A 24,179-nucleotide genomic window follows, 5' to 3' on the forward strand; every position below is an offset into this window, starting at 1 on the left:
CAGCCCTCAGGGATATTTTTACTTAATACCTTTAATACAATAGGTACTAGAAAAATTACCAGATAGTAGTCCTGTCAAGTCAACATTCTTGTCGATTCGCTCAATAATACTGTCCACTTTTGATATATCCCTCTCACACCACATGTATATAGGATTTTTCTCACCTCACCCCGTTCAAAACATCTACCTGTTTCCTTCCTTATACGTTTACGTATGTTTTATTTCACCTTTCCCTTTTAATATTCTCTCTATCTCCTTCTCTTTCTGTTCCGTACAGTTACATATTATGTGATCATATTTTCCTTCCTATGCGTTAAACCTGGTTCAGATTATAGTAGTATTTTAGTCGACTGGCGAGTAATTTAGTACGCACATATACATGGACAGAACGATTTAGTCGAGTAATTTAGTAAAATCATCCAATTAAGTCAATCCATTATGTTCTAATTTCTCGGTCGAGTAGCGACCCCCATCACCCCTCACTAAATAATAAATAAGCCTCGTGACTAGTCTGAACACGGTATCTTTATACCCCATTTACACGTGCATGTATTAACTGCTGACAGTACGTATTATAGCGGTCATAACAAGAAAATGCACGTATGAATACGTATTATCGGGCAAGTTACAAGATGGCATGCATGTATCAAAAAAGTTCAGAAGTTTCTGAATTTCCGCGCAATAATTGGTAATTGCATGGCGGTGCGCAGTAGAACCATAGTGGCGAACCTACTGGAAGAAATATGACCTATACCGCACAGAATATCGTGACATCTACTGATTATCTACGAACTTTTTTGAACCTGTCGAAACCTTCTGAATCACATTTCTTTTACCACGGGAAAAAACTCGACTACAAATCGCAGTCCTCAGTTCCCAATGAATACGACAAAATATTCATCAGAATCACCTCCGCCTTGCGCTACTAAGAATTTCCCAGGGTTTTTGCAAGGCGGTTTCATAGGCCCAGGCCGAATTCAAATTAGCAATACCCGATGCGGGTAGAAGAACAGTGTTCAATAAGGCATATCTCTCAGCTGGCACAATTTTCATTTGACTAGCATCAAGTAGAGTAGTTTGCGTGCCAAAGTCCTTAAGAAACCTCGATAGTAAATGCGAGTTATCCATAAAGGCATCTAGGAAGAAAAAAAATAGCACCATACGGTGACAACATCGCGTCTCGCTTACGCTTGAAGAATGGGATTGGAGAGACAGTCGTTTCGTCAGTGTTTACGTGTAAACAGTTAATATCGCGATAGTTTAAAATACACACTATCGGTGCAAGTAAATCCATGCACGTGTACAGGTGCTTTTAGGTTCATTAGTACTGTCGCAAAAATGTCGTTTCGTTGGAACGAAGATAAAACCTTGAAATTTGCCTCGGAATATTTAAATTTTAAACCATGAGTGCCTTTTAAATCTCCACTTCATTAAAATAAACAAGCCCCTTATGCATCTCTTCTATTTGTCCATTTCTACTCAAGAAATGGATACTTTATAAATTAATTTATATTGTATTCTGTCTTCACTGAAACTCATGTGCTGTATTCGGACATTTTTCAGTTAGGTACCTACTAAAACATTTAGTGGTAAAAAATCACTCGCCAGTCGCCACTCAGCTAATATACTAACAAAATCTAAACTAGGCTTTATTGACAGCAGACAGATACTCTATATCAAGATAAATTAAGAACATTTTAAAAACAAAAAAAAAGATATAATGTTATATTTAAATAACATAATATTTAAATTAAATATATATCTTGGTCGATTTTTATCTGAGTTTAGGCTATATACTATACTTAGGTATATATATATATACAATCTTTTTTTTAAGTAAAAAATTACCATAAACAATGATCATATTATAAGATAATAATCTGTAATCAATATTCACAATTGTTATCAATTTCTATTATTTTCTCTCAACGTAGAAGATAGTATATTAATTTATGATTATCTACAAAATTCTCACGAAGCAATTACATTCTATTTCAGGCCTAGAAATGGAGTGGAACGCACCGGAGCGCCGTTCCGGTTAATGAAATTCCCGAGATTATCGCTCTGTCTAGTGTAAGAATTATTATGAGTTTGGTAGGCTATTTAACAACAAATTTAACGGACTTATTTTTATAATAATTATCTAGCGATTCGGTCCGTAAAATCTAGATACAAATAAATAAGGCAATGATTGTAAATTATCATAATGATGTTTATGCGGTATTAAAAAAAATATTTTAATTAAATACGCCCTATTATACGGTGACATCTATGTACAAATTAAGAAAGCTATGGCATCTATTTTTCACTGACCGGAGGGTCACTCAGTCCCATCCTGTCGCCAAACATTACAAAGGATGTCAATCCATTAGTGTTAGTATACAGATACACATACTGGGGAGCGAATCAAATAACCCATAGGTGAGTAAAAACGCTCACTGTTTTCATTAATAAAATCATATTATTAGAAGTAGCTTGGTACATAATGTATAATTTGATAAAAAAGGTAGGTATGTATATATATTTAATAAAAAATGGGTAAACCCCACCACCCAGAAAGTCATCGAGCTGCCACTCCAACCGTCCATACATCCCGTCAAATTTCAAATTAAATTAGTTATGTAATAAAAAATATAAATGCAATTTTTGAAAACGATTTAGGTAGATTTCCATAGTTATGGACCCAATGGGTAAACTGAGTTAGGTATAATATTAAAACGTAACTTTTTTGGTTAATCCAGTATCTTCCAAACTATGGTTGGCTTTCATTTTTTTATTCTACAACGTCCTGCTTTGGACAAACCAGAAACTGACACATATCATCAAATAAAATGTATTTTTCTACCTATTCTTTTTTAATATAATATTATTATACAAAGGTAGTCCCAGAAGTACCCGACCTAATAAAGAAAACACAAAAAAATTGGGAAAAAATATTTTTATTTCTCTACGTAGTCTTCTTTTAGGTCGATACACTTTTCCCAGCGATGTTCAATAGCTTCGATACCCTGTTTATGGTGAGAATCGTCGAGCTCCTCAAAATAGCCATCAACCGCGGACTCCACCTCTTCACTATTGCCAAATCTTTTACCACCGAGCCATTTTTTCAAGTTTGGAAACAGATAATAATCCGAGAGGGCTAAATTTGGCAAATAGGGTGCGTGAGGAAGCAATTCGAACTCATTGATTTTGGCCATCGCGATAACGGATGTGTGAACTGATGAATTTTCCTGATGAAACGAAACTTTCTTTTTCGCCAAATGCGGTTGTTTTTTCTTGATTTCATCACTCAAACGCTGCAATAAGTTTGTATAATACACGCCGTTGATTGATTTTCCTTTCTGAAGATAATCAATGAAAACTACCCCACGCTCATCCCAAAAAACTGACACCATGACCTTGTCCGCAGATGAAACTGTCTTCGCCTTCTTTGGAGTCGATTCTCCCTTTTCAGTTGATTGTTTTGACTGTTCCTTCGTCTCAGGTATAAAGTGATGGACCCATATTTCATCTATGGTTATGAATAGACGCAAAAACTCTGCTGTGAATCTTTGCCAATACCATTTTGTGGATTTTCGTCACCATTTCTGGCATGGTCACCTCATTTGGTCGACCACTGCGATGTTCGTCATGGCAGCTCGTCCGAGCTCGTTGAAACTCAGCCACCCAATATGTTACTGTTGTAAACAAAGGAGCAGACACCCTCAGAGTAGAATCTAGCGCCGCTTTGATATTGGTTGGACTGAAGCTTTTCAAATGAAAGTATTGTATCACATAACTATGACCAATTTTTTCCATGTTTACAAATTCACTGAGAGCGTTCGCTGTTGATGGCTGACAGATAATTACTGAACAACGTAGCGTCGCCAAACTTCAAACTTAGGCTTTATAAGGCTGGTACTTTCTATCATGGTCATTATTTTCAAACAACAACTGCTATCTATAAGTCAGATCGGGTACTTCTAGGACTACCCGGTATATCTTCGCCGTGGCGAATTTAGAGGACGGCCAAAAATCATTTCAGTTTTGTTATATTTTTTTGTCAAAATGTTTAAAAGTTAGTGAGAGTCGCGTTTCACAATAATCCCATACCCCAGTCGAACAAACGTTAACAAAGACGACTATAAAACTATACAATATTATAGAGACGAATGCGTCAAACGTAAAACATCTGATTCGTTTCGTAATTTTTTACACTTCTAATAAAAAATATCTGTTATGTAAGTATATTACAAAAACCAATTTACTCCACTTCTCATATCAACCCATTTGCCCTTTTTTAGTTGTCAAGTACATTTCAAAGTATCTGATATAATACAAATATAAGACAAAAGTTAATAATAATACCTATAAAAGAAAATACTTCAAATTAAAATTTTTGGAATATTTTTTGGTTAAATTTATTTCAAAATTTTCGTGTTTGGATGTAGTGATGGGGGTGGCCTTTTGGATTTCACACACAGGTGACAAAATCCATTAGGGCTAATCTGTGTAACTGAAGAATTTTATATCTTTAATTTTGTATGATGTTGCCAAAGAATTATTGCAGTCCTCATTTCTTCGCAATGAATACGATTTTGGTGTTTTTTGAATCAATACTTTGGAGTATGATTTTTTTGTTTACACGAAATCTTGATGATTCTTCAATTTATATGTACCTATCTCAAAAGGTTTTATTACATTGGGGAAGATATAATATCATCTAGCCAACGGTCACCCGTATCCTTAGACGTAGGTTGTGGTGAGCGCTTTGACGTTTTGTACACATGAGGCGTCTAATTACAAAAAGCGACAAGTCCTCAATTCAATATTTTCGGTAAGCAACGTTTTTATGTTTCTAGCTTCAATTATTTGTTTTAACGTGAGATTTCTGTTGTATACTATGTCGAATTTAGAACGCAATGGCAATTTGTTTCAGCCGATAAACTCTTAAATGTAATAAATATAGGCAAAATAAAATTGCACTTAGCGCTACTTGTACTTCACTTTTTAATTTATCCCGCATAAGGCATATATTTCAGTGGCACTGTCATAAGTTTACCAGATGCTACAGCACGGGAGACGCCCTTTTCAATATTTAACGTTCGCTTATTGGTAGACTTAAACACGCGCGAAATCAACGAAGCTTTAAATAATATGAAAAACGGACTTGGCGCTTTTTGTAATAAATCGAGACTTAAAATATTTTTATTCGCAGGGTTTTGTCGCGTTTTGGAATTTATAAATCAATGCATATTGTGTAAAATTATACAAAAAATACGTGCGTATTTTTTTCTCGATTTTGACAAAATGTGGACTTATCGCTTTTTGGAATTAGACGCCTCACATATCGGTGACTCGACGCTCACTTCGTCAGAATTTTGCATTACTTACCTACGTTTTGTCTATCGTGTTCCTCGCCTACTTCTAGAAGATCAGTGCCCGAATTTGAAATTGAATTGAATTGAAATTGAATTTGAATATGCAAAACTAAGTGAAAACGGTGAAAACGATTCATCTACATTCTACAATCTTCATTAAAAATCTATAAAACTGTCAAAATACTCAAGTTCATTGTTGCACATAATATACGGACAATCTTCGAAAATGCAATCGATCAGTTATCTCTGATTTTTGATAATAATAGCATCATTAGATTTTACAATAATTAAATTGATAATAATCTTGAAAATTTTAAATAAATACGAGTTGATGTTGAATAACATCAGTGGTAATTTTTTTTACACTTCCCTTCAACAACATGGTGAAAATATTATTATTTGTGGCGGCCCTGGTTGCTTTGAGTTATGGTAAGTATACAAATATTGTTTTATTGTACTTTATCTTTAATTGAATTCGTTATTATTCATAATTAACTTATGTGTTATTCCAATTTACCCATAATTATATCTTATAAAGTATGTAGTATGGATTGAGTTAGCATTTACTTGGTATAATTCCATTTTACAAGAAATGAAAATATAAATAATATTAAATTCTACAGGTTTTTAAAAATAAAAAAAAGGTTTTGTCGATAGCTATTTTGGTTGTAACACCATAGTAATAGAAGTATACGAATAAGAAAATGTCTTCTGTCTCCATCTATACGTATAGTATTTAAGTAAAGGCAAATGGCCTATCTGAATCGGAATAGTCTTGATAATGGTGTTACAAACCGAAATAGCTATCGACAAACCTGTAGAATTTAATATTATTTATATATTCATTTTTTGTATATATTCTGCCTCAATGTCCAACAATCCTGGCCGTTTTAATCTATGAAATGTTTAATAATTGCAAGTTATCACGTAAGGGAGTTGGTCCAAATCTTCAGACAGATTGACGAATGAACCAAACTATAATAATTTAATTAACTAACTAATTTCTCTTAATCAGCTATTTTCCAACGCGCCAAATTTGGTTAATAATGTATCATATTATGATTTATTAGTTAATATTATATCCAATTATGTACAGTAAGTGACATAATAGGTACAGCAATTTGTCTCTCACATGTTTCATTAGATGACAGGTGAATGTTAAACAACTCTAAATCCTTAAAATGTTCCTTCTGATCATCATAATTATAATAATTCAATAACATTACATATAAATGACAAACAAATTCATACAAATACATTAAAAAAAATAACACTGAAAATCCTATATTGCGTTTTCCCGAAAGCGTTAGTAGGTACATATAAATATAAAATGAAAATAATCATTAGGTACTAACACTGCTCAATGTGTGTAAATCTTTTAAGAATACCAATTATAACTTTATTTTATTTATCAACTATAAGTATATCAAAATAGTATATCAGTATAATATATTGTTATCATATTGAATATATATTATTTCCCATTTTCTATATTATTAATTCATTATACCGTGCACAAAAAAAATTTAGATTTAATAAATAAATCACACGGAAATCCGATTTTTGAACTTTGATTTCAGACAGATATTTTTATCGAAATATAGTAAGGGGGTCCTTTCATATTTTTACATACGTGCCCAATATTTCTAGACACGTCACTGGGAATAGGTACAGCTTACTAACGCTTTTTTAATATCTGAACGAACAGGTGCTCCACCCAGCTCTAATGCTAGATGGAACCAAAGAATTATCGGAGGAGATATTGCTGGGAGATACGATGCTGAATACCAAGTCTCTTTGAGGTATACTAATAACAGACTGCAATGTGGAGGATCTATTATTGGCCCACGCACCATCCTCACTGCAGCGCATTGCCTTACTGAGTAAGAATAATTAATTATATTTATTCCCCATCTTCTTCTGCATGAAATTTCATATAAATCATCCTTAAGTAACAAGAAGATAATTTAAAAGTATATACAGTATAACCTCGTTTTTACGTGCCCGGTATTCACGTTTTCCCGGCAATTGCGTGTAATTTTTTCGGTCCTGATGTATTTCAGTACATTTAATACCCGCATTTACGTTTTTCTTTCCCGCGATTTACGTCGGAAATATTCAAAATATGCAAGTTACGCGCGCTTCTGAAGAACTGTCTGATGAAGACGAGGTTGATATTCCAACAAAATAAGAAGCGATGAGGTTCACCGAGGGTTTAAAAACCTACTTTACAAACTTTGCTGATATCCAAGATGACACTTTTAAATGTTTATATAGTCTTGAAAGAGAATTACATAACAAAAAAAACAAAAATGCAACAAACTAATATACATATGTACATGATTTTTTCAATAAAAAAATTAAGTGAATGTTGTTTTTTAATAAAACGTTATTTTTTTAGAAACATAAAATTTTAATGTTCTTTTTTTCAATACCCCCCTTTTACATTTTCCCTCCAATTAGGTTTTTTTCCAGTCCCTTAAAAAACGTAAAATATGGGTTATACTGTATTCTAAATAAATAAAACTATTTAACTACACTCCGCCAGAAAATTAATTTTTTATGATTGATGATCAAATTAATATACACCGATTAAGTTTGTAATAATTTTTTTTTTTTTTTTTAGAATTATTAATAACCATGTCCTTGCTTTTTCGTACAAGGTGGTTGTTAGTAATTTTGAACAGTCACAAACACCCAGGCTTTGAGAAAAACACATAAATGTTTTTGTCATGACCGGGAATCGAACCCAGGAACTCTAGGGTGGAAGGCGAGCGCCTTACCAACTGCACCACGAGAGCCGCCAGTTTGTAATAATTGGAAGCTTTCTGGGACTGTGAGGTTTCCAATATCTAAAACTGAATACATTTCCACACCATTCTAAAAAAAGCTTTAAAGCGCTAGTCAAATATCGCTTTATATATTACATATTAATATTATTTAACCACTGTACCCATGATCGCCGCACGGCTTAGGCGTCGGCGATGGGAACAGGGATGGCAAATAGAATTTGATCGGCGTGCCAAAATAAGCCAATTTTTTAAAATTCTTGGCGCGTGCCATTCCCTTTTAAGTGTACACATATAATCTAAATTATATTTATTGAATATAAAAAAAATAGTTAAGTACATTGGTAGGTAACTATATTGTTTATTGAATATATAAAAAAATGAAACATATGTAAATGAAAGAAAATAAGGAAATATAAAAACTTTTAATAAGACACAAATTTTTTATTGAAGTTTTTTTGTTTCATGTTTTTTGCGAGACTTTTTTATATCAGGCTGATATTATTTCATTGATTGCAAATTAATACATGCTGCTAAATCTTCCTTTGTCAACCTATTTCTAGTCTTTGAATGTACATGATACAATATAGAACATCAACTTTACTGTCGAGTGTTGCCACAATATACAAATACATCAACATTATTTCGCTTTGAATTCATATGTTTCTGCTATAAACGTTGTAAATATTAAAAAATAAAAGGAATTTATTTTTTGGCGTGCCGTCGAAAACTTTTATCCTGCCAAGTTGGGCACGCGTGTCACATATTTGTCATCGCTGGCCTATAGCGTCGTGGGTCCAAGGTTCAAATCCTGGGTCTGGCAAATACAAGTACACATTGTTTTTCAATTTGTCTATGAGCCAGATTATGGATCTAATAGGTTGAGCAGTGGGTGACATCAATTTCTCGTAAAAACAAAATCTGCTAATACAAACCTCCACTCTGTGGAGGCTTATATGATCCTATTAGGATCGGACATGGTCTAAAGAAAAATTATAACTTCTCTATGATTATGTTTTACATTTATTTTGATATACCTATTTATACAAGGTCATACGATCTTCCTTTAACGTATTTATGATAGTATAGTGTAAGTAGTTTCTTCAGGGCTCAAAATTAACCAAAGCGCACCGAAGCACCGCTCCAGGTTGTGAAATCCCGTGAAAAATGTTTCAATTGCATTCCGGTTCGTAAAGTAATTGAATTCATCTACTTAACAAATAAAGTTGATTACAAAGCCTATAACAACCTTTACGCCCGATCACCGAGATAATTATAATACGTTGTCATAACGCATGTCAACTATGTTAATTTTGTTATGTTAACGTATGTATAATCTTATGCTTTGGTAGATATTTTTTTTTTGTATTTTTCAATACCTTCGCGATATATTTACTAATCAAACCAAAGCGGCGCTGTCCAAATACTGTATTTTCACTTTCATCCACAAGATTTTAAAAGCTCTTTAAATAGCTCGTATGTGTTGCAAATGATTTTAGCATTCGATGGTTATATATTCGTATTTTTAACATTTTCAAATTATTGTATCAGATTATTGATTGAATAAGTTTTACAATTGAATCAATTGAATTGACTCGGTTATTTCATTAAAACATTAATTTTTGTGGAATCTATTTATTAATTTTAAAAGAAATACATATACTTATTTATAAATATTTAATATAAAAAAAAACAAATTTTAACTGAAATCATCAAGGTATAAGGTATAAGTATCAAGGTTTAAAATACCATTACTCTGTGGAGGCTCATATGATCCTATTAGGATCGAACATGGTCGAAATATATATATATATATATAAAATTGTATAATGTAATCACTGCATGTTGGCCATTCGGCGTAAATACCTCAATTCATTAAACTGATTTTTTCGTTGTATCTAGTCACCCAATCATTTTGAACATATTATATTGATTAAAATTAGATATCCTAAGCTTGCCGGCAACATCGAGTTCAGTTTATTTGAGGCTTTCTAGCGATTAGTAATGCGGAAATTAGGTATATAATTTGATTTATTATGGCGTATTGAAAATCTGTGCTCTTAAAAATCTATCAAGATAATAGAGATAGGACAATTTCAATATTAAATTTATATTTTTCCAGAAAGGTCATAGTTATATTTATCGTTGTTCTGTTTTGTCACTGTTCTGTTTTGTCATGTTCTGTTTTGTCATGTCCTGTTTTGTCATGTTCTGTTTTGTCACTGTTCTGTTCAACCGAAACATCATCCTTCACCCATAATATTTTTTATATATTTTTGAACTAATACCAGAACATCCTTTTCACGAACAGCAAAGTGGCCTCCGAAATGGTTATAGTCACGAATACCACAACTTTATTGTCGGGTGGCACACGCTATGCAATAACCTCCTTTAAGATCCATCCACGGTACGATGCAGTCCTGATTAGCGATGACGTCGGAATCATCACTACTACTCAACCTATAGTTATGGGCACAGGTGTTAAAATAATCAAACTGGGAGAACTATTCATTGATGGAGGAGTCGAAGCTACGGTCACCGGATGGGGCTTGTTTTCCGTAAGCTTTAACTATTTTTATAATATGTCGTATAATCAACGAGCTTTTAAATATCTACCAATATCTGATTTGAGAAACTATTTTTGAGAAGTATTCGTTGAATAAAAAAAATATAGTAGGACTACAATAATTAGTACAACTAAAATTTGGAGAGGTCTTGATACCGGTAAGCAATGACATTAATATGGACGAAGCATCTGGGAAAAAAAATGACACTCACTTTTTTGTCGGGTCTGCCGAATGGCATAATCTGTTCTAACGCCATTACAATAAAGGTGATATTGCTATAAATTCCCGAAACTTTTTATCGGGTCTGCCGAATGGTTCGGTTCGAACAGGTTCGCTCAAACGAACATTGGTACTAGAAACACTGTTCTAACACCGTTACAATAAAGGTGATATTGCTATAAATTCCCGATGCGTGATATCGCATAATGGATATTGCGTGACGTCTACCTATGCACGTGCGAATGTCCCTATGGGCGAATTTACTTGCTAGCTACTGTACTGAGTGCATCGTCCATTAATAATGTCATTGCCGGTAAGTAATTAAAGTAATCGGTACTTTGGTTTAAAAAACACAAAAGCAGACTACCAAAATTAATATATTAAAGACCGCATTTGTGAATGCATCAGAAATGTAAATACTGCTAGATAATTCCATATGACGCCTCCAATATCCTGGCTAATTTGTATTTCCTTAAATTTCATCACTAACTCTAATTCCTAAAATTTACTAAAGGTTCTGTTTCTCTATTAATTTTTCTTCTGTAGAATTTATGCAAAAAAATCCTCCTATTTCGTTATTGGCTACCAATCAGGGCTTGGAATGAACCGGAACGCACCGGAGTGTAGCTCAGATTCATAAAATACCCATGATTATCGCTTTATTTGGTAGAAACAATAATTTGACAGACTGAGCTATGTAGACTATATAACAAAAAATAACACACTTAATTTTATAAAACATACATAGAATTAGATAAATATGTTAAAATGTTTAGAAAATTATCGAGCGCTCCGGTTAGTAATATTTTCTATTTCAAGCACTGCTTTAATTTACTTTTCATATTTATGGAAAAATGTTATTTCAAAACCATGTTGTTTTCTTTTCAAGTACCCTAGCAATATTACTCCCAACGAATTGAAGATCGCCAAATTGAAAACAACGACACTTGTAGAGTGCAAGAAGTCATACCCTTCCGTCAACATATTTCAGATATGCACATCCACAAAAGAAGGAGAAGGTTTTTGCTCTGTAAGTCCCTTTACCGTTTATCGTTTTTGTATACTTATATATATACTGAATTCAATTTGAAAATGTAATTCATCAAAACACATAATTATAATGTACATGCGGAGTTGCGCATGCCGCTCACGCCCCGCCGAACGCTGTTCAATCAGGTCGTACACTTAGAGTTTTCAATTAACGCCTTGAATTAATAGTTTCGAGAGCTATCAAATCTCCCGTGCTACTGATTGAACATCGCTGACATATAAATAATAGTTTCGCCTTTTAGCATCTTCAGGCACTATATACACTCGCGGAGAGCAAACTTGAGATACTTACTATTTATACAAGTTGATTTACAACATTTGTATCAGATCGTCTTTAAAATCATAACCCATACTTTCCCCAATATTATTTTGTTTTAAAAACAGTAATTAACCTATGACTCGCCTTTATACATAATAGGTTTTAGTTTCGGTGTAGTTATTTGATTTTTATTATCCAGTCTAAATATAAAAAATATGGCGACCGGACAAAACAGAACATGACAAAACAGAACAGCAAGGGGAAAAATGAAATATTAATTTTTGTGGAATCTATTTATTAATTAAATTTTAAACGAAATACATATACTTATATATAAATATTTAATATTAAAAAAAACAATTTTTAAGGTATAATATATACTTTCATTTTTTTTTACAATACCGTTATTTTGAAAATAATGCATTTTTTATATATAGAGTATATCAAATTGTATAACGTAATCACTGCATGTTGGCCATTTGGCGTAAATACCTCAATTTATCTGTTTGATTTAGATAATCATGCACCACTATTGCGATTACTAAGTGTCTCACACTTTTTCTTTATAACTTCAAGGCGACCTGTATGAGCACTAGCTAATAATAGTCGGGGTGCTGGACGAAATCAAAAATGACGAAAAAATGGTTTTTTGTCTCTCCTGCAAAAAATTGCGCAATCGTAACACTTATTTTGAATTGCGCAAATTTTACAAGGGAAACAAAAAACTGTTTTTCTAGAAAAAATGGGTTTTGCCTCTCCTGCAAAAAATTGTGCAATTGTACATAACACTTATTTTGGATTGCGCAAATTTTACAAGGGAAACAAAATTTTTTTTAAATTTGCGCAATTCAAGATAAGTGTTACGATTGCGCATTTTTTTTATCTCCCTTCGGGATTTCGACCCAAGTCCATCCTAAGCTTGTCGGCAACACCGAGTTAAGTGTATTTGAGGCTTTCTAGCGATAAGTAATGCAGAAATTAGGTATATAATTTGATTTATTATGGCGTATTGAAAATCTCTGCTATTAAAAATCTATCAACATAATAGAGATAGGACAATTTCAATATTAAATTTATATTTTTCCTGAAAGGACATAGTTATATTTATCGTAGTTCTGTTTTGTCACTGTTCTGTTTTGTCATGTTCTGTTTTGTCATGTTCTGTTTTGTCGTGTTCTGTTTTGTCTTGTTCTATTTTGTCATGTTCTGTTTTGTCTTGTTCTGTTAGATAGTATAATAATAAATTGATTAACATTATTATTGTATATTGTAACACGTATTGATGTTATACTGTTAAACACACACGAATTTGGAAGTGTATAACCATGAGACTTTAGATAGATTTTTTTAGGAACGTACTCCGCCTTGAAAAAAATCGCGGAGGGCCAACCCAATCACCCCGTCCTCCTACACAACCGAATACAATATTATTATAACTAAACAACTTAAAAAAGGACCTGCGCAGAAGCACACTTACTTTCGTGCGCATATAGTAGGTAAGTAAGCGCTGCGTTTGCGAGCGTAAATGTTGCGTCTGTGTGTGAAAAGTCTGTTTTACACGATACAATAGGATATTTACAGTTTTTCAATGAATACCCCATCTCGATAGGGATATTACAACAAACCTTTACAAAGACAAGCACGAGAAATTATTGTTTTTAATGTGATCATATATTTAAAAGTGATGAAAAAACAGTACAGTCATAATTTGTGTTCTCCTAATTATTTAATTAATACACACCTATAGCAATATAATCAGTTAATGAAATAAAGTGGGTTTAAGGATTTATTTCCTTCCAAACTCAATAATTACTCAGTATTAATTAACCTAACTCTCATAATAGGTACTAATATTAAAATTATTTTATTTATTTTTCTATTGTTAATTATCGAATATAAATTGGGTTTCTAAGTGAATTGCTGAGAATAGAATTATTGTTATAAATTAAAAAGCTAATTTCGCCGGATTAGTTTTCTCAAAAAATGACAACACAAAAAAGCTTCTATACGCGACAAAAGCGACTTTCTGTTATCGCCGAGATCTTGTTGTGGACAGTAGTTTAATCATTTATTCATATTGAAAGTAACTTTGACGATTTTCCACGTGTAATACGAGCTGTTTCCTTGTTATACGCTCGTATACTGGCCGAAAATAGCACAAAAGGTTCGGTTTTATGTTGTCGGACTATAGTGTGACATTGATTTTTTTGTCTTCTTCCAGGGTGACTCTGGTGGTCCACTCGTCGTTAAAAATGAAGTTGTAGGAATCGTGTCTTATTCGGTACCATGCGCCACAGGTTATCCTGATGTGTACGCCCGAGTCAGCGCATATATTCCATGGATCAAGGAAAACTTACTATAAATTCAATTTGCTTATTTTAAGAAAAAAAATCAACTGGAAGCAAATACTGCCAGCAAAAATGTGATACCAATAAAATCAACTAAAACAGAAAAGTAATTCATACCTTTTAATTTGAAAAAAAATGTATTGTAGATAAGTCCTTGTGGAGTTTTGTCTGAAATAAAAAAATCTGATAATATAATTAGTTTTGTATTACCACGCCTTGTTTCTCAATCCTGTATTATTACACAATTGCATGGAAATCGTACGTATGTAGTTCGCCGTATCGGAAAAAGATGTTTATATAGCATTGACATAAAAAATTACGCGTTTTTCGTTTAGAATTTCACGAGAATCTACTTGTTAACCTACTTCTGAATCATAAATAATATGATTGTATTTTTAATTAACTTACCATATGTTACACCCCCGAATGGTCCCCATTTGGGGATGTCTCTGTGTATCTGGAGAGGCCCGAGTCGGTATCAAATCCAACAAATAGTAAGGGTTGATTGCGAAAATAATTAAATAATGTTAAATATCTGACCGGCAACATTGTCTGAATGCCGTTAAAAAAATACGAATGGCAACGCCGCATTTGTACGGCTCGTAAGCAACCGTTTATTTTAGCGGGAGAGGCATTTTTGACAGCAACGCAGTAAGCAGTGTTAACCTCGCTATCCGACAAAACCATAAATTGAAAAGAATTTGTATAAAAATGTAACCTTTAGAATATATTAACGTAAATATACCTTGCCGTTTCCGACCACAATTCCGGTGTGTTATTTGTTCACCTCCAAGTCCTAAATTTAGACGAAAATCCATTCAACGAAGCAAAGTGACAGAGTGTTTTCTTTTTCTAAAATGGAGGGAAATGACACATAGTACATATTTTCTTCTGTCCCTTCCCTGTATTCCGGTGGGTTTTATTTAGACATGAATTTGATCTCAATGCTATATAACCATATGTTTCAATACAACTGCTCACGGTAAATTGTGATACGGTAACCTTCATACATACAATTTTCTGGACACATTATTATACGACTGTATAGACACAAATACCTGGTCACTATAGATGTGGAAGTTTGTAGTGGTAGTAATATAGGAAAACTTCGGCATTCAATTCAGCAATGAAAAGAATGAAAGTCAAGATGATGAGGGAACACCTACATTTGACAGATACTGTTCATTATCAATCAAAAGAATAACTTTATTATTACCCATTGTTTTGCACAAAATAATGCATTATTTGGTACTGTTCGGTTATACCGGAGCCAGCGGAAAACGCATTTTGAAAATAGTCGATAAACTGGATTATTTGTTAGTTTGGGTTAGTTTAGGTTCGGTTAGGTTGGGTTAGGTTAGGTTAGGTTAGGTTAGGTTAGGTTAGGTTAGGTTAGGTTAGGTTTGGTTAGGTTAACCTAACAAATAATCCAGTTTATCGGCTATTTTCAAAATGCGTTTTCCGCTGGCTCCGGTATAACCGAACAGTACCCATTATTTTTTTAGTGTATATTTTCTATCACATACATTAAATATATTTGAACAAAATCTTCTTGAAAATGAAATAAAAAAAGGAACATAAAGGACTTATAATTCTCATTTATAGACTCTTGTTTCTTTCTTTCATACAAAAATGGCACATATTATGTACATACATACGTTTAGGGAATCCAATCCCGAGCCAAAATTCTGATCCCGGGATTTCGGGATTACAATTCAACAATCCCGGGATCTAGTATAATTTATACTATTTAAGACATTTATTGTTAATATTGTATATCTAGGTTCAATCTTGGAAATACATAAATTTAATGGAATAAATAATATTGTAATATAAATAATAATGTGAATTTATTATGAGATTGCTGTTTCTGACAGTAAAAACTTTTTAAGAGATTTAAAATAGTAAAGCAAATAATCATGGTGTACTTATGGCGTTTCCGCTTCATAAATCTAATTAGTCAGCCAAATATGAAACTGCCGTAAAACGTATGAGATCATGGTGGAATTACTTTGATAAAAGTGCAAAGCATTGTTTTTTTCCAATCTTTCTCATTTTTTTTAAATTGATGTCAAAAAATAAAATGAATCGGCAACTTACACATAGGTATAAATCAAACTTCATTCAAACTCAGTTTATTTCTAATGTAGTTATTTGTTATTAGAAGTATTTTTTCTGTTATATTTTCGTTTTTATTTTATGTTTCATAAAAATTGATTAAAGTCAATCCCGAAGGTTTCAGGATTATGTTTATCAATCCCGGGATTCATAGGTATCGAAAATAGTTCGGGATCCCTACATACGTTAAATTTAAACTTGCTTCCGTAGTTTGTTATAGAAGGCTTCATAATATGGAAGAAGATTCATGATCTTTGATATATATATATATATATATATTGATACCAAATATCACAATGCCTAAATCCCCCATCAAAAATCCTCCAATCTACAGAGTTGGGAATATCATGATAATATTATTGTTACTGTAAATGAGTCAAGGCTAGACCAGGATGCACAGCAAAACAAACACAAAGAAAGTTACCGCTATCTGTTTCTGGGCAGACGAATGATCGAGAGTAGGTACGGTCAGTCGGTAACCTACCCCGAGCCTTGACGTCGCTTCTAAATACAGTTTGCCACCTTTTCGCGCCAAAGCGTGCGTTTACAAATGTTGTTAATAATTAATTATTACTTGTCAAGCAATATATATTTACGTCAGTGGCGAAGACTCCATACTAGGCGATTATTTAAAGCCTACCTTCTTAAGAAAAATATTTTTTAATTGCATATTGACATATTTATATACTTAATCACTTCATTATTTTATGTTATATAAAAATTATTTATTTTGCCAACGAGATCGCATATGTAGGAATGTATTACAGTATTACACAGTTTACAAAACAACTGCAAAGGTATTAAAAAAACCACAGCGCGCCGCGCCGTAAATTAAATAATAAATGCCGCAACTCTTCTCGACGTAAATAAATTTCCGATTATGTTTGGAATAATTCTGAATTTTTTTTGTATGGACTTTACGTCTCGTAACCTCAGCAAGTCTGCTGATTTGTACGAAATGAGGCAAGCTCCTTTCGCAGAGCCTAAAACATTCGCGCATAATATTGTTGTCACGACTGCGCACTTTGTCCAAAATCATTAATAATTAGATAATTAAAAAATAATTTTAACGGCGTTTAATCGAATATTAATAAATAAGTAAGTATAGATTGTTTTTAAAAATAAAAATAAATTTTATCTAATGATTTTTGATGGGTATACATGTTTTGAAAAATACGTAATTTAAACACATCGCTCATTTTTATGTCGTCAATGAGTTTTTGAAGTTTCATTGAATTAGTGTGTCGTTATCATTTATTAGTGTGTGCCTATTCATTAGTAGTAAATATCGTACTATTCTCGTAAGTATACCTGACAAGTGTGCTCTTTTTATCATATCTCCACAGCCTACCTCTTTCCAAAAGTCACCCTTCGCCACTGATTTACGTAATACTTAATGTCCCTGAATCCGTGTTTTTAAAAAGTGGAAAAGTATAAATCAACACCCTACGTAAACCCCTACCTATCAATATCTATGTCTGTAAGAATTACGTTTTTCTCTTTTAAATATGCCTAAATTTCGATTTAACCGGAAAGAAAATCAAAAGATATTACATCTAAGCGAATTCATATATTTTTTTTTATAGAATTTAAGTACCTATACTATGTTCGATCCTAGTAAGATTATAATATGGACATCATGAAAGTGGAGGTTGTATCAACAGTTTTTTTTTGCGAAAAATGGACGTTAGGCACTTTCTCAATCTTTTGTGTTCATAGTTTTTCAGAAGCACCACACCATGGCGCCCATCGCCGACCGGCTGAGGCTTCCTATTTACATTAAGCCATTAAGGTAAACATAAGGGTTACATTGTATGTAAGAAATATATTATTATAGGTACTAAAACTCACTATAATTATTCTACAAAAAATATTATGTGTTGCAACTGATTTTACGTTTAGATATGTATATAATTTTGAATTCTTTTCTGTTTTAAATGAACACCTTTCTCGTCGTGGAATAATACAAATACAAAGAAGGTTTAAAAGTAGGAATCCACGACCCATATATACAATCGTAAATGATATGGTATAATTATTGTTATAATCTATTCTATAAAAATATTTCGACTAAAATGAGTGAGACACCTGCACCGACTCCTTACAGCAACTCCTGCATCCCAAGATATATTTTGGTGGTTGCCCAAGCAATCAAAAGAGAAGAAATAAATAATTATAAATACGTAGGTATTTTAATTTATTTGTTCCATTAAACTCCAATTAATTATCACAATAAACAATATTTTTGTTAATTCATTATTACATTTATTGAGTGTTTTCCTTGATCCATGGGACAAATGCGCTGACTCTAGCATATATATCAGGAGAACCGATGGCGCAAGGTGGACCCCAGGACATGACTGCCACAACTTCGTTTCCAACGACGAGTGGATTACCAGAATCACCCTGGAAACAGTAAAATACAATAATTTTCAATAACATGATGTATTTAGTTTTAACATGTGCCGTAATATATCTTCTACGTTGACATTGTACGTCCCCAGCGATTCGGTGAAGCTTGTGTTTTATTGAATCGGTATTATGAAATCTAGGGGTAATTTATTTTACAATAAAAAACAATTCATAGCATTGACTAGTATACAGTTATAAATAACAAATTAACTTTAATGTTTATTACTCTTGATGTTTTACGCAGATCACAGACATTCTTATCGCGGCAATTCTGGCAAGATGTTCTGACATTTAACATGGATTGATAGTCAATCGATGTCTCACAGCGATTACAATAATAATTATTGGTCATAATATATGCCCAAAACAAATTTGTGTTATTAAAACACTTGAACTTAAACAATACAGTTTATCTATGTCATTTTTTTCGAAAAATAAGATTTACATTATTTAGTAATCTACAGTAATTATGTAACTTTTTATTTTCATATAAAAGCAGTGACATCCCGTGGGAGTAGGCAGGTCATGCGTTTCATAGGATCCGTAAATTAAAAATAGCGACGAACAAAGGAAATAATAAAAATATTACAACTTTTGAGAGCTGTGGCGGTTTTTAATGAAGCAGACAATGTCAGTCGCTTACCAGAAAGTTGCGACATCTAGGCTTAAAAAATAATATAACCATAAAAAATTATAACTATTGCTGTATTGTAATAACCATTGCAGTACATAATATAGTAATACCTACCGACGTATCCAATGACGTCCCTAGACAAAATGCCGCCCCTAGGCAGCGCCAAAATGCAGCCCCATTTTTTATAAGGTATTTTTTATCATCCTTTCATGACTCCAATATTTTACTTTTAGTCATAAATACACTATTAATTAATAGTCTATTAACACTCAACCATTAAAATAGAAAAAGCTTTCCTGGCCTTTTTTGTTGCAAAGTCAGTAGGTAACTATGTCATCCAAATCTAATTTAAATGCCATCTCTGCTTCAATAGACGTTATTACGAGTCCACAGTTTCAGATATATTTGAAGAAAAAAAATACAATCTGCCTACCCCCACGGGACGTCACTGGATGTATCGCACAGGCAAAATGTTTACAGTGGTACTTACCTCAAAGCCTGTCACCGTCACGTACCTAAAACCACCACTGTTTGACAGTAAGGTTTCGTGGAATTGCTCTAATTATTAGTATTTGGTTTGTACGTAAATTTAAAGATTCTTTATATATGTGTCTGTTTAATATTGCTGAAAATTAATAATAAAATAGATACTTAATGGATTGGCGGTCATATTGTAAGGGCCACACTTTGCCTAGGGACTTTACTGTATAAAATTATTGCTTCGTTTGGTTTTTTTGTCTGTCCTGTAAAGTTAGTTATTTTATAGATAGAACACATTGCCAGAATATCCTCGTTATGTTAATAAGATCTAACTTGGCAATATAACTGGTAAATATTATATCAATGACACTAAGGAAACGACGAATAGAGAGATTAGTTAACTGACAGATATGACTTTCATCGTCTAGCGATAAACTAACGAAACTTTTCACTTGGTGCAGGCTGGTTCAGGGACTATTCCTATATAATCAATATATTCATATCTCTAGAAATGAATGAAAAAGATTGTAGCATATTTTACTTCCATGTCTGAAAGGAGGGATGTCAATTTGTTGCCTCTCAGAATTAAAGCGAGATTTTGGTAAAGAATAAATAGGAGAAATAAAAAGATGATTAACTTACAATGCATGCTCCTTCACCAGTTTTGGTTAATGTGCAGAGTTCAGTTTCAGTGATTGAACTGTGAACTGCCTTGCAGTCAGCAAAGTTAATTGTTTTCAATGTAATTGTTTGTAGATCATTCGGAACCGTGCCAGGGAACTGAAAAGATAAGGGGATTTTTTAAAGTAATGTTTTTTACATCGTTTCTATGTATACTAATAAAATAGGATAATGATTAACATATCCATACAGAACGACGCTACAAATCCAACATATTTTTACTACGAGCAACCCGTTTTAAAATGCAAATAGCTAAGATGGTTTTAAACCTCCGGTAACAGTGTTAATGAATTAAGAACGCTGCCACTCAGGACGTACTCTTTAGCAAAGGCGATTTTTTGATGCAAACGACGCAACAGATTCATCAGAAAATTTAGAAAAAGGCCTCCAACTGTTCACAGTTTAGCTTTCCAATTAAGCAATTAACTGTGGAAAAGCACACTGGCGGGAATCCAGTGGTTATGCAGATTCAAATCTCGTCGGGTGTCGTATTTTTTTTCTAAAATAGATTTTTTCTAGTAGATATAATATGCATAAGATGTTTTCAAATCATGTATGTTCAATATACAGAATGTTACATTTTTAAATCTTATGAATTATTCGTTGAATATAAGAAGTGGTTTATTATGTAACTATTGTATACATTAATAGCAAACTTACAGTCGTATATCCCCACCCAGTAAGTACACCATCTACCCCTTCTTTGATGTACGTTTCTCCCAGTTTTATCAATTTTACACCTTTTCCAAATTGAATATCTTGAGAAGTGATGATGACTGCGATATCATTGATGTGAAAAATCTCATTGTACAAAGGATGACCCTTAAAAGAAGCCACTTCGTAACGTGTTCCACCAGCATTTAGCTTCGTGGTGTTTGTGTATACGATTAAAGCTGCAGGTGGAAGTCTGTTGATAAAAAGTAAACAACATTTTTACCACATTAAATTATATAGATACTTAGGTTTAAGGGGGGACGTGCGCCGCGTTAGTCAAAATGGAGCTTTTATGCTATTTTCAAAGCATGATCCTGGACATTCCTTAATCGTTGTAGATAATCTATTTACATAATTTTGAAGCCTTATTATCCTTTATATTTATTTTAAATATTTGACGACTGAATGTAGAATGTTTATCACATTTGAATGGTCAAAGACATATTATCAGTATCTTTAAAATTATCTTTAAATTGCCCATTTTTTGAATAATAAAATGCTTAATTCTTGTCAAATTTCGGATCACAGAGATTATCAATATAATTTTTTATTGTAAATATTTCACTATAATAATGTCTATATTATAATATAATTTTACTAATGGTTTTATAAATGCTTTTCAAAATTAATTAATATATAAAATCTTAACACCACTTCACATGGACGTACTGAAATATGACTATATTCTAAAATATTAGAGCGAGAGGTTTAAAAGAATACTATTTTATGTAATAAAAATACTTTATGCAGTCATCGAATGTTTAAAATAAATATAAAGGATAATAAGGCTTCAAAATTATGTAAATAGATTATCTACAACGTTTAAGGAATGTCCAGGATCATGCTTTGAAAATAGCATAAAAGCTCCATTTTGACGTACGCTGAGCATGTGGGCCGTTAAAAAGAAGACGAGAACCTTTGAAATATTAAAGAAGAAACAGTTGAAAAGAAACAGTAACTTACAGTTTTCATGAAAATATAATGCTTCAAATATTTAAATCTCACCCAACAACGCAACGTGCTGCAGTGAGGATGGTGCGGGTGCCAATGATTGATCCTCCGCATAAGTGAACGTTTCCAGCAAGCCTCACAGAGGCCTGGTACTCGGCATCATGGCTACCAGCGTTAGATCCTCCGATAATCCTCCAGTCCCATTCTGAATCCGAGTCAGCTAAATATTTAGAATTCCCAAAGTAAATAAATAATAATATTTTGTTGTTTAAATGAAGTGCATGGTGGGTGATTTGTAGTATTTATAATATACATTTATTGTTATCGGTTCTTTAATCCTTTACAAAATTTCGTCTGTATTGGTTGTGTATTAATTAAAAAAACATAAAAAAAGTAATTTACATTATGTATGTATACCTAATTAATTACATTCTAAAAGTTGTTTTCCATATAATTCGTGGTGATGGAGCCAACTATTATTATTTTGAAATCGAATTGGCTACCCAGTTTTCCGATTTATTTGTTTAGTACATACTTTAATATAAATTTTACAACTATGGTTATTGTAAGATACGTTTTGTCAACATTATATTCTTTAAAAAATATCTCTTTAAAACTGTGGAGTTTTACCCCACAATGAAAGTTTCGTCAAGAATCAAAGTCAAGAGCATTTTTCGGAAAATTTCACGGATTGAATTTATTAGTGGTGAAATTTCTCTAGAATCTCATTAATAATTTCTCGACAAATACAAATTTCCAAAATTCTGAGGAAAACGAGAGAATCAAGTTTTCTCACCGTGTTGGAGAAAGATATAAGTTCGCCACCGCTGACCCAATCAATCATTTACGAATTTACAGAACTAGCAGTTAATGTTTTTATGTACCTATCAAACTGTTTTTATCGACCTTATTCATTTCACCACCAAACTTTTAAGAAGTACTTATCACTAATTCTACCGTGTGTGCCATGCTTACTGCTAATAAATATCTACATAAACGTCTAACGCCACGGCGACGTCCTTAGCAGCATCGCACTAATATTAGCACTAGCACTAATATTGATAAACCACTATATATAAGTAGATTTAAAAATGGAATAGCACAGAATAATTTATTAAATAAACCGTAATTATTTATTTGTATTTTTTACCGTAACTCGAAGCAATCAGGGCTACGACGAAGAACAACAAAATTTTCACCATTTTGCTGAAGAGTTATGAAAAAAGATTAAAACTGATTTTATTGAACTATCACCTTGTATTTATTCAAAATAAAATCAAGATTATTTCGTCAATTGATTGCTCTGATTATTTTCAATGTTTTTTGCATAAACGACATAATATTATCAATTATTTTTAAGATGGTGTGATTGTTACTAAGAATAAAGGGTAAAATATCAATAATAATTATGTAATATCTGAAGATAAACAATAATTATTATCTTTCACAAATAATAGTAATTATTACAACAATATAAAGATATATAGTTGGTACATACTAATTGTTAACAACACCACAAACCTTTGGTTTCGTCGGTAGTTCTTTCAAGGCAGGAGCCTCTTACTGTCTTTTGAAAAGAAGTCAAATGATCTGACAT

At 32.5% G+C, this 24,179-nt stretch overlaps 2 protein-coding genes across 2 annotated transcripts; one reads left to right on the forward strand and one right to left on the reverse strand.

The window, feature by feature from the left end:
• Positions 1-5,712: 5,712 nt before the first annotated feature.
• On the forward strand, positions 5,713-14,785 carry LOC147074989 (chymotrypsin-1-like). Its single transcript, XM_085942749.1, has 5 exons — positions 5,713-5,789; positions 7,069-7,243; positions 10,461-10,707; positions 11,825-11,965; positions 14,466-14,785. The coding sequence occupies exons 1-5, from the start codon at positions 5,741-5,743 to the stop codon at positions 14,604-14,606; spliced, it is 753 nt and encodes a 250-aa protein (XP_085798875.1). The 5' UTR covers positions 5,713-5,740; the 3' UTR covers positions 14,607-14,785.
• A 4,190-nt stretch (positions 14,786-18,975) lies between these two features.
• LOC147074990 (chymotrypsin-2-like) lies at positions 18,976-24,179 on the reverse strand. Its single transcript, XM_085943284.1, has 5 exons — positions 24,104-24,179; positions 22,637-22,802; positions 21,578-21,824; positions 20,879-21,016; positions 18,976-19,116 (listed from the first exon to the last, which is right to left on the reverse strand). Exons 1-5 carry the CDS (start codon positions 24,177-24,179, stop codon positions 18,976-18,978), a joined length of 768 nt encoding a protein of 255 aa, XP_085799410.1.

Source organism: Rhyacophila brunnea, unplaced genomic scaffold, assembly GCF_057557595.1.
Source record: "Rhyacophila brunnea isolate RB1 unplaced genomic scaffold, BYU_Rbru_1.0 scaffold_15, whole genome shotgun sequence".
NCBI lineage: Eukaryota > Metazoa > Arthropoda > Insecta > Trichoptera > Rhyacophilidae > Rhyacophila > Rhyacophila brunnea.

What these genes read in the sequence shown, in the direction of transcription:
- LOC147074989 (XM_085942749.1), top strand. Translation starts at nt 5,741, where the DNA reads ATGGTGAAAATATTATTATTTGTGGCGGCCCTGGTTGCTTTGAGTTAT. An exon ending in CCGGATGGGGCTTGTTTTCC is followed by an intron (nt 10,708 to 11,824) that starts GTAAGCTTTAAC and finishes TTTCTTTTCAAG; the next exon opens with TACCCTAGCAATATTACTCC. An exon ending in AAGGAGAAGGTTTTTGCTCT is followed by an intron (nt 11,966 to 14,465) that starts GTAAGTCCCTTT and finishes GTCTTCTTCCAG; the next exon opens with GGTGACTCTGGTGGTCCACT.
- LOC147074990 (XM_085943284.1), bottom strand. Translation starts at nt 24,179, where the DNA reads ATGTCAGATCATTTGACTTCTTTTCAAAAGACAGTAAGAGGCTCCTGC. An exon ending in AACTACCGACGAAACCAAAG is followed by an intron (nt 22,803 to 24,103) that starts GTTTGTGGTGTT and finishes CTAAATATTTAG; the next exon opens with CTGACTCGGATTCAGAATGG. An exon ending in CTGGTGAAGGAGCATGCATT is followed by an intron (nt 19,117 to 20,878) that starts GTAAGTTAATCA and finishes TACTGTTTCCAG; the next exon opens with GGTGATTCTGGTAATCCACT.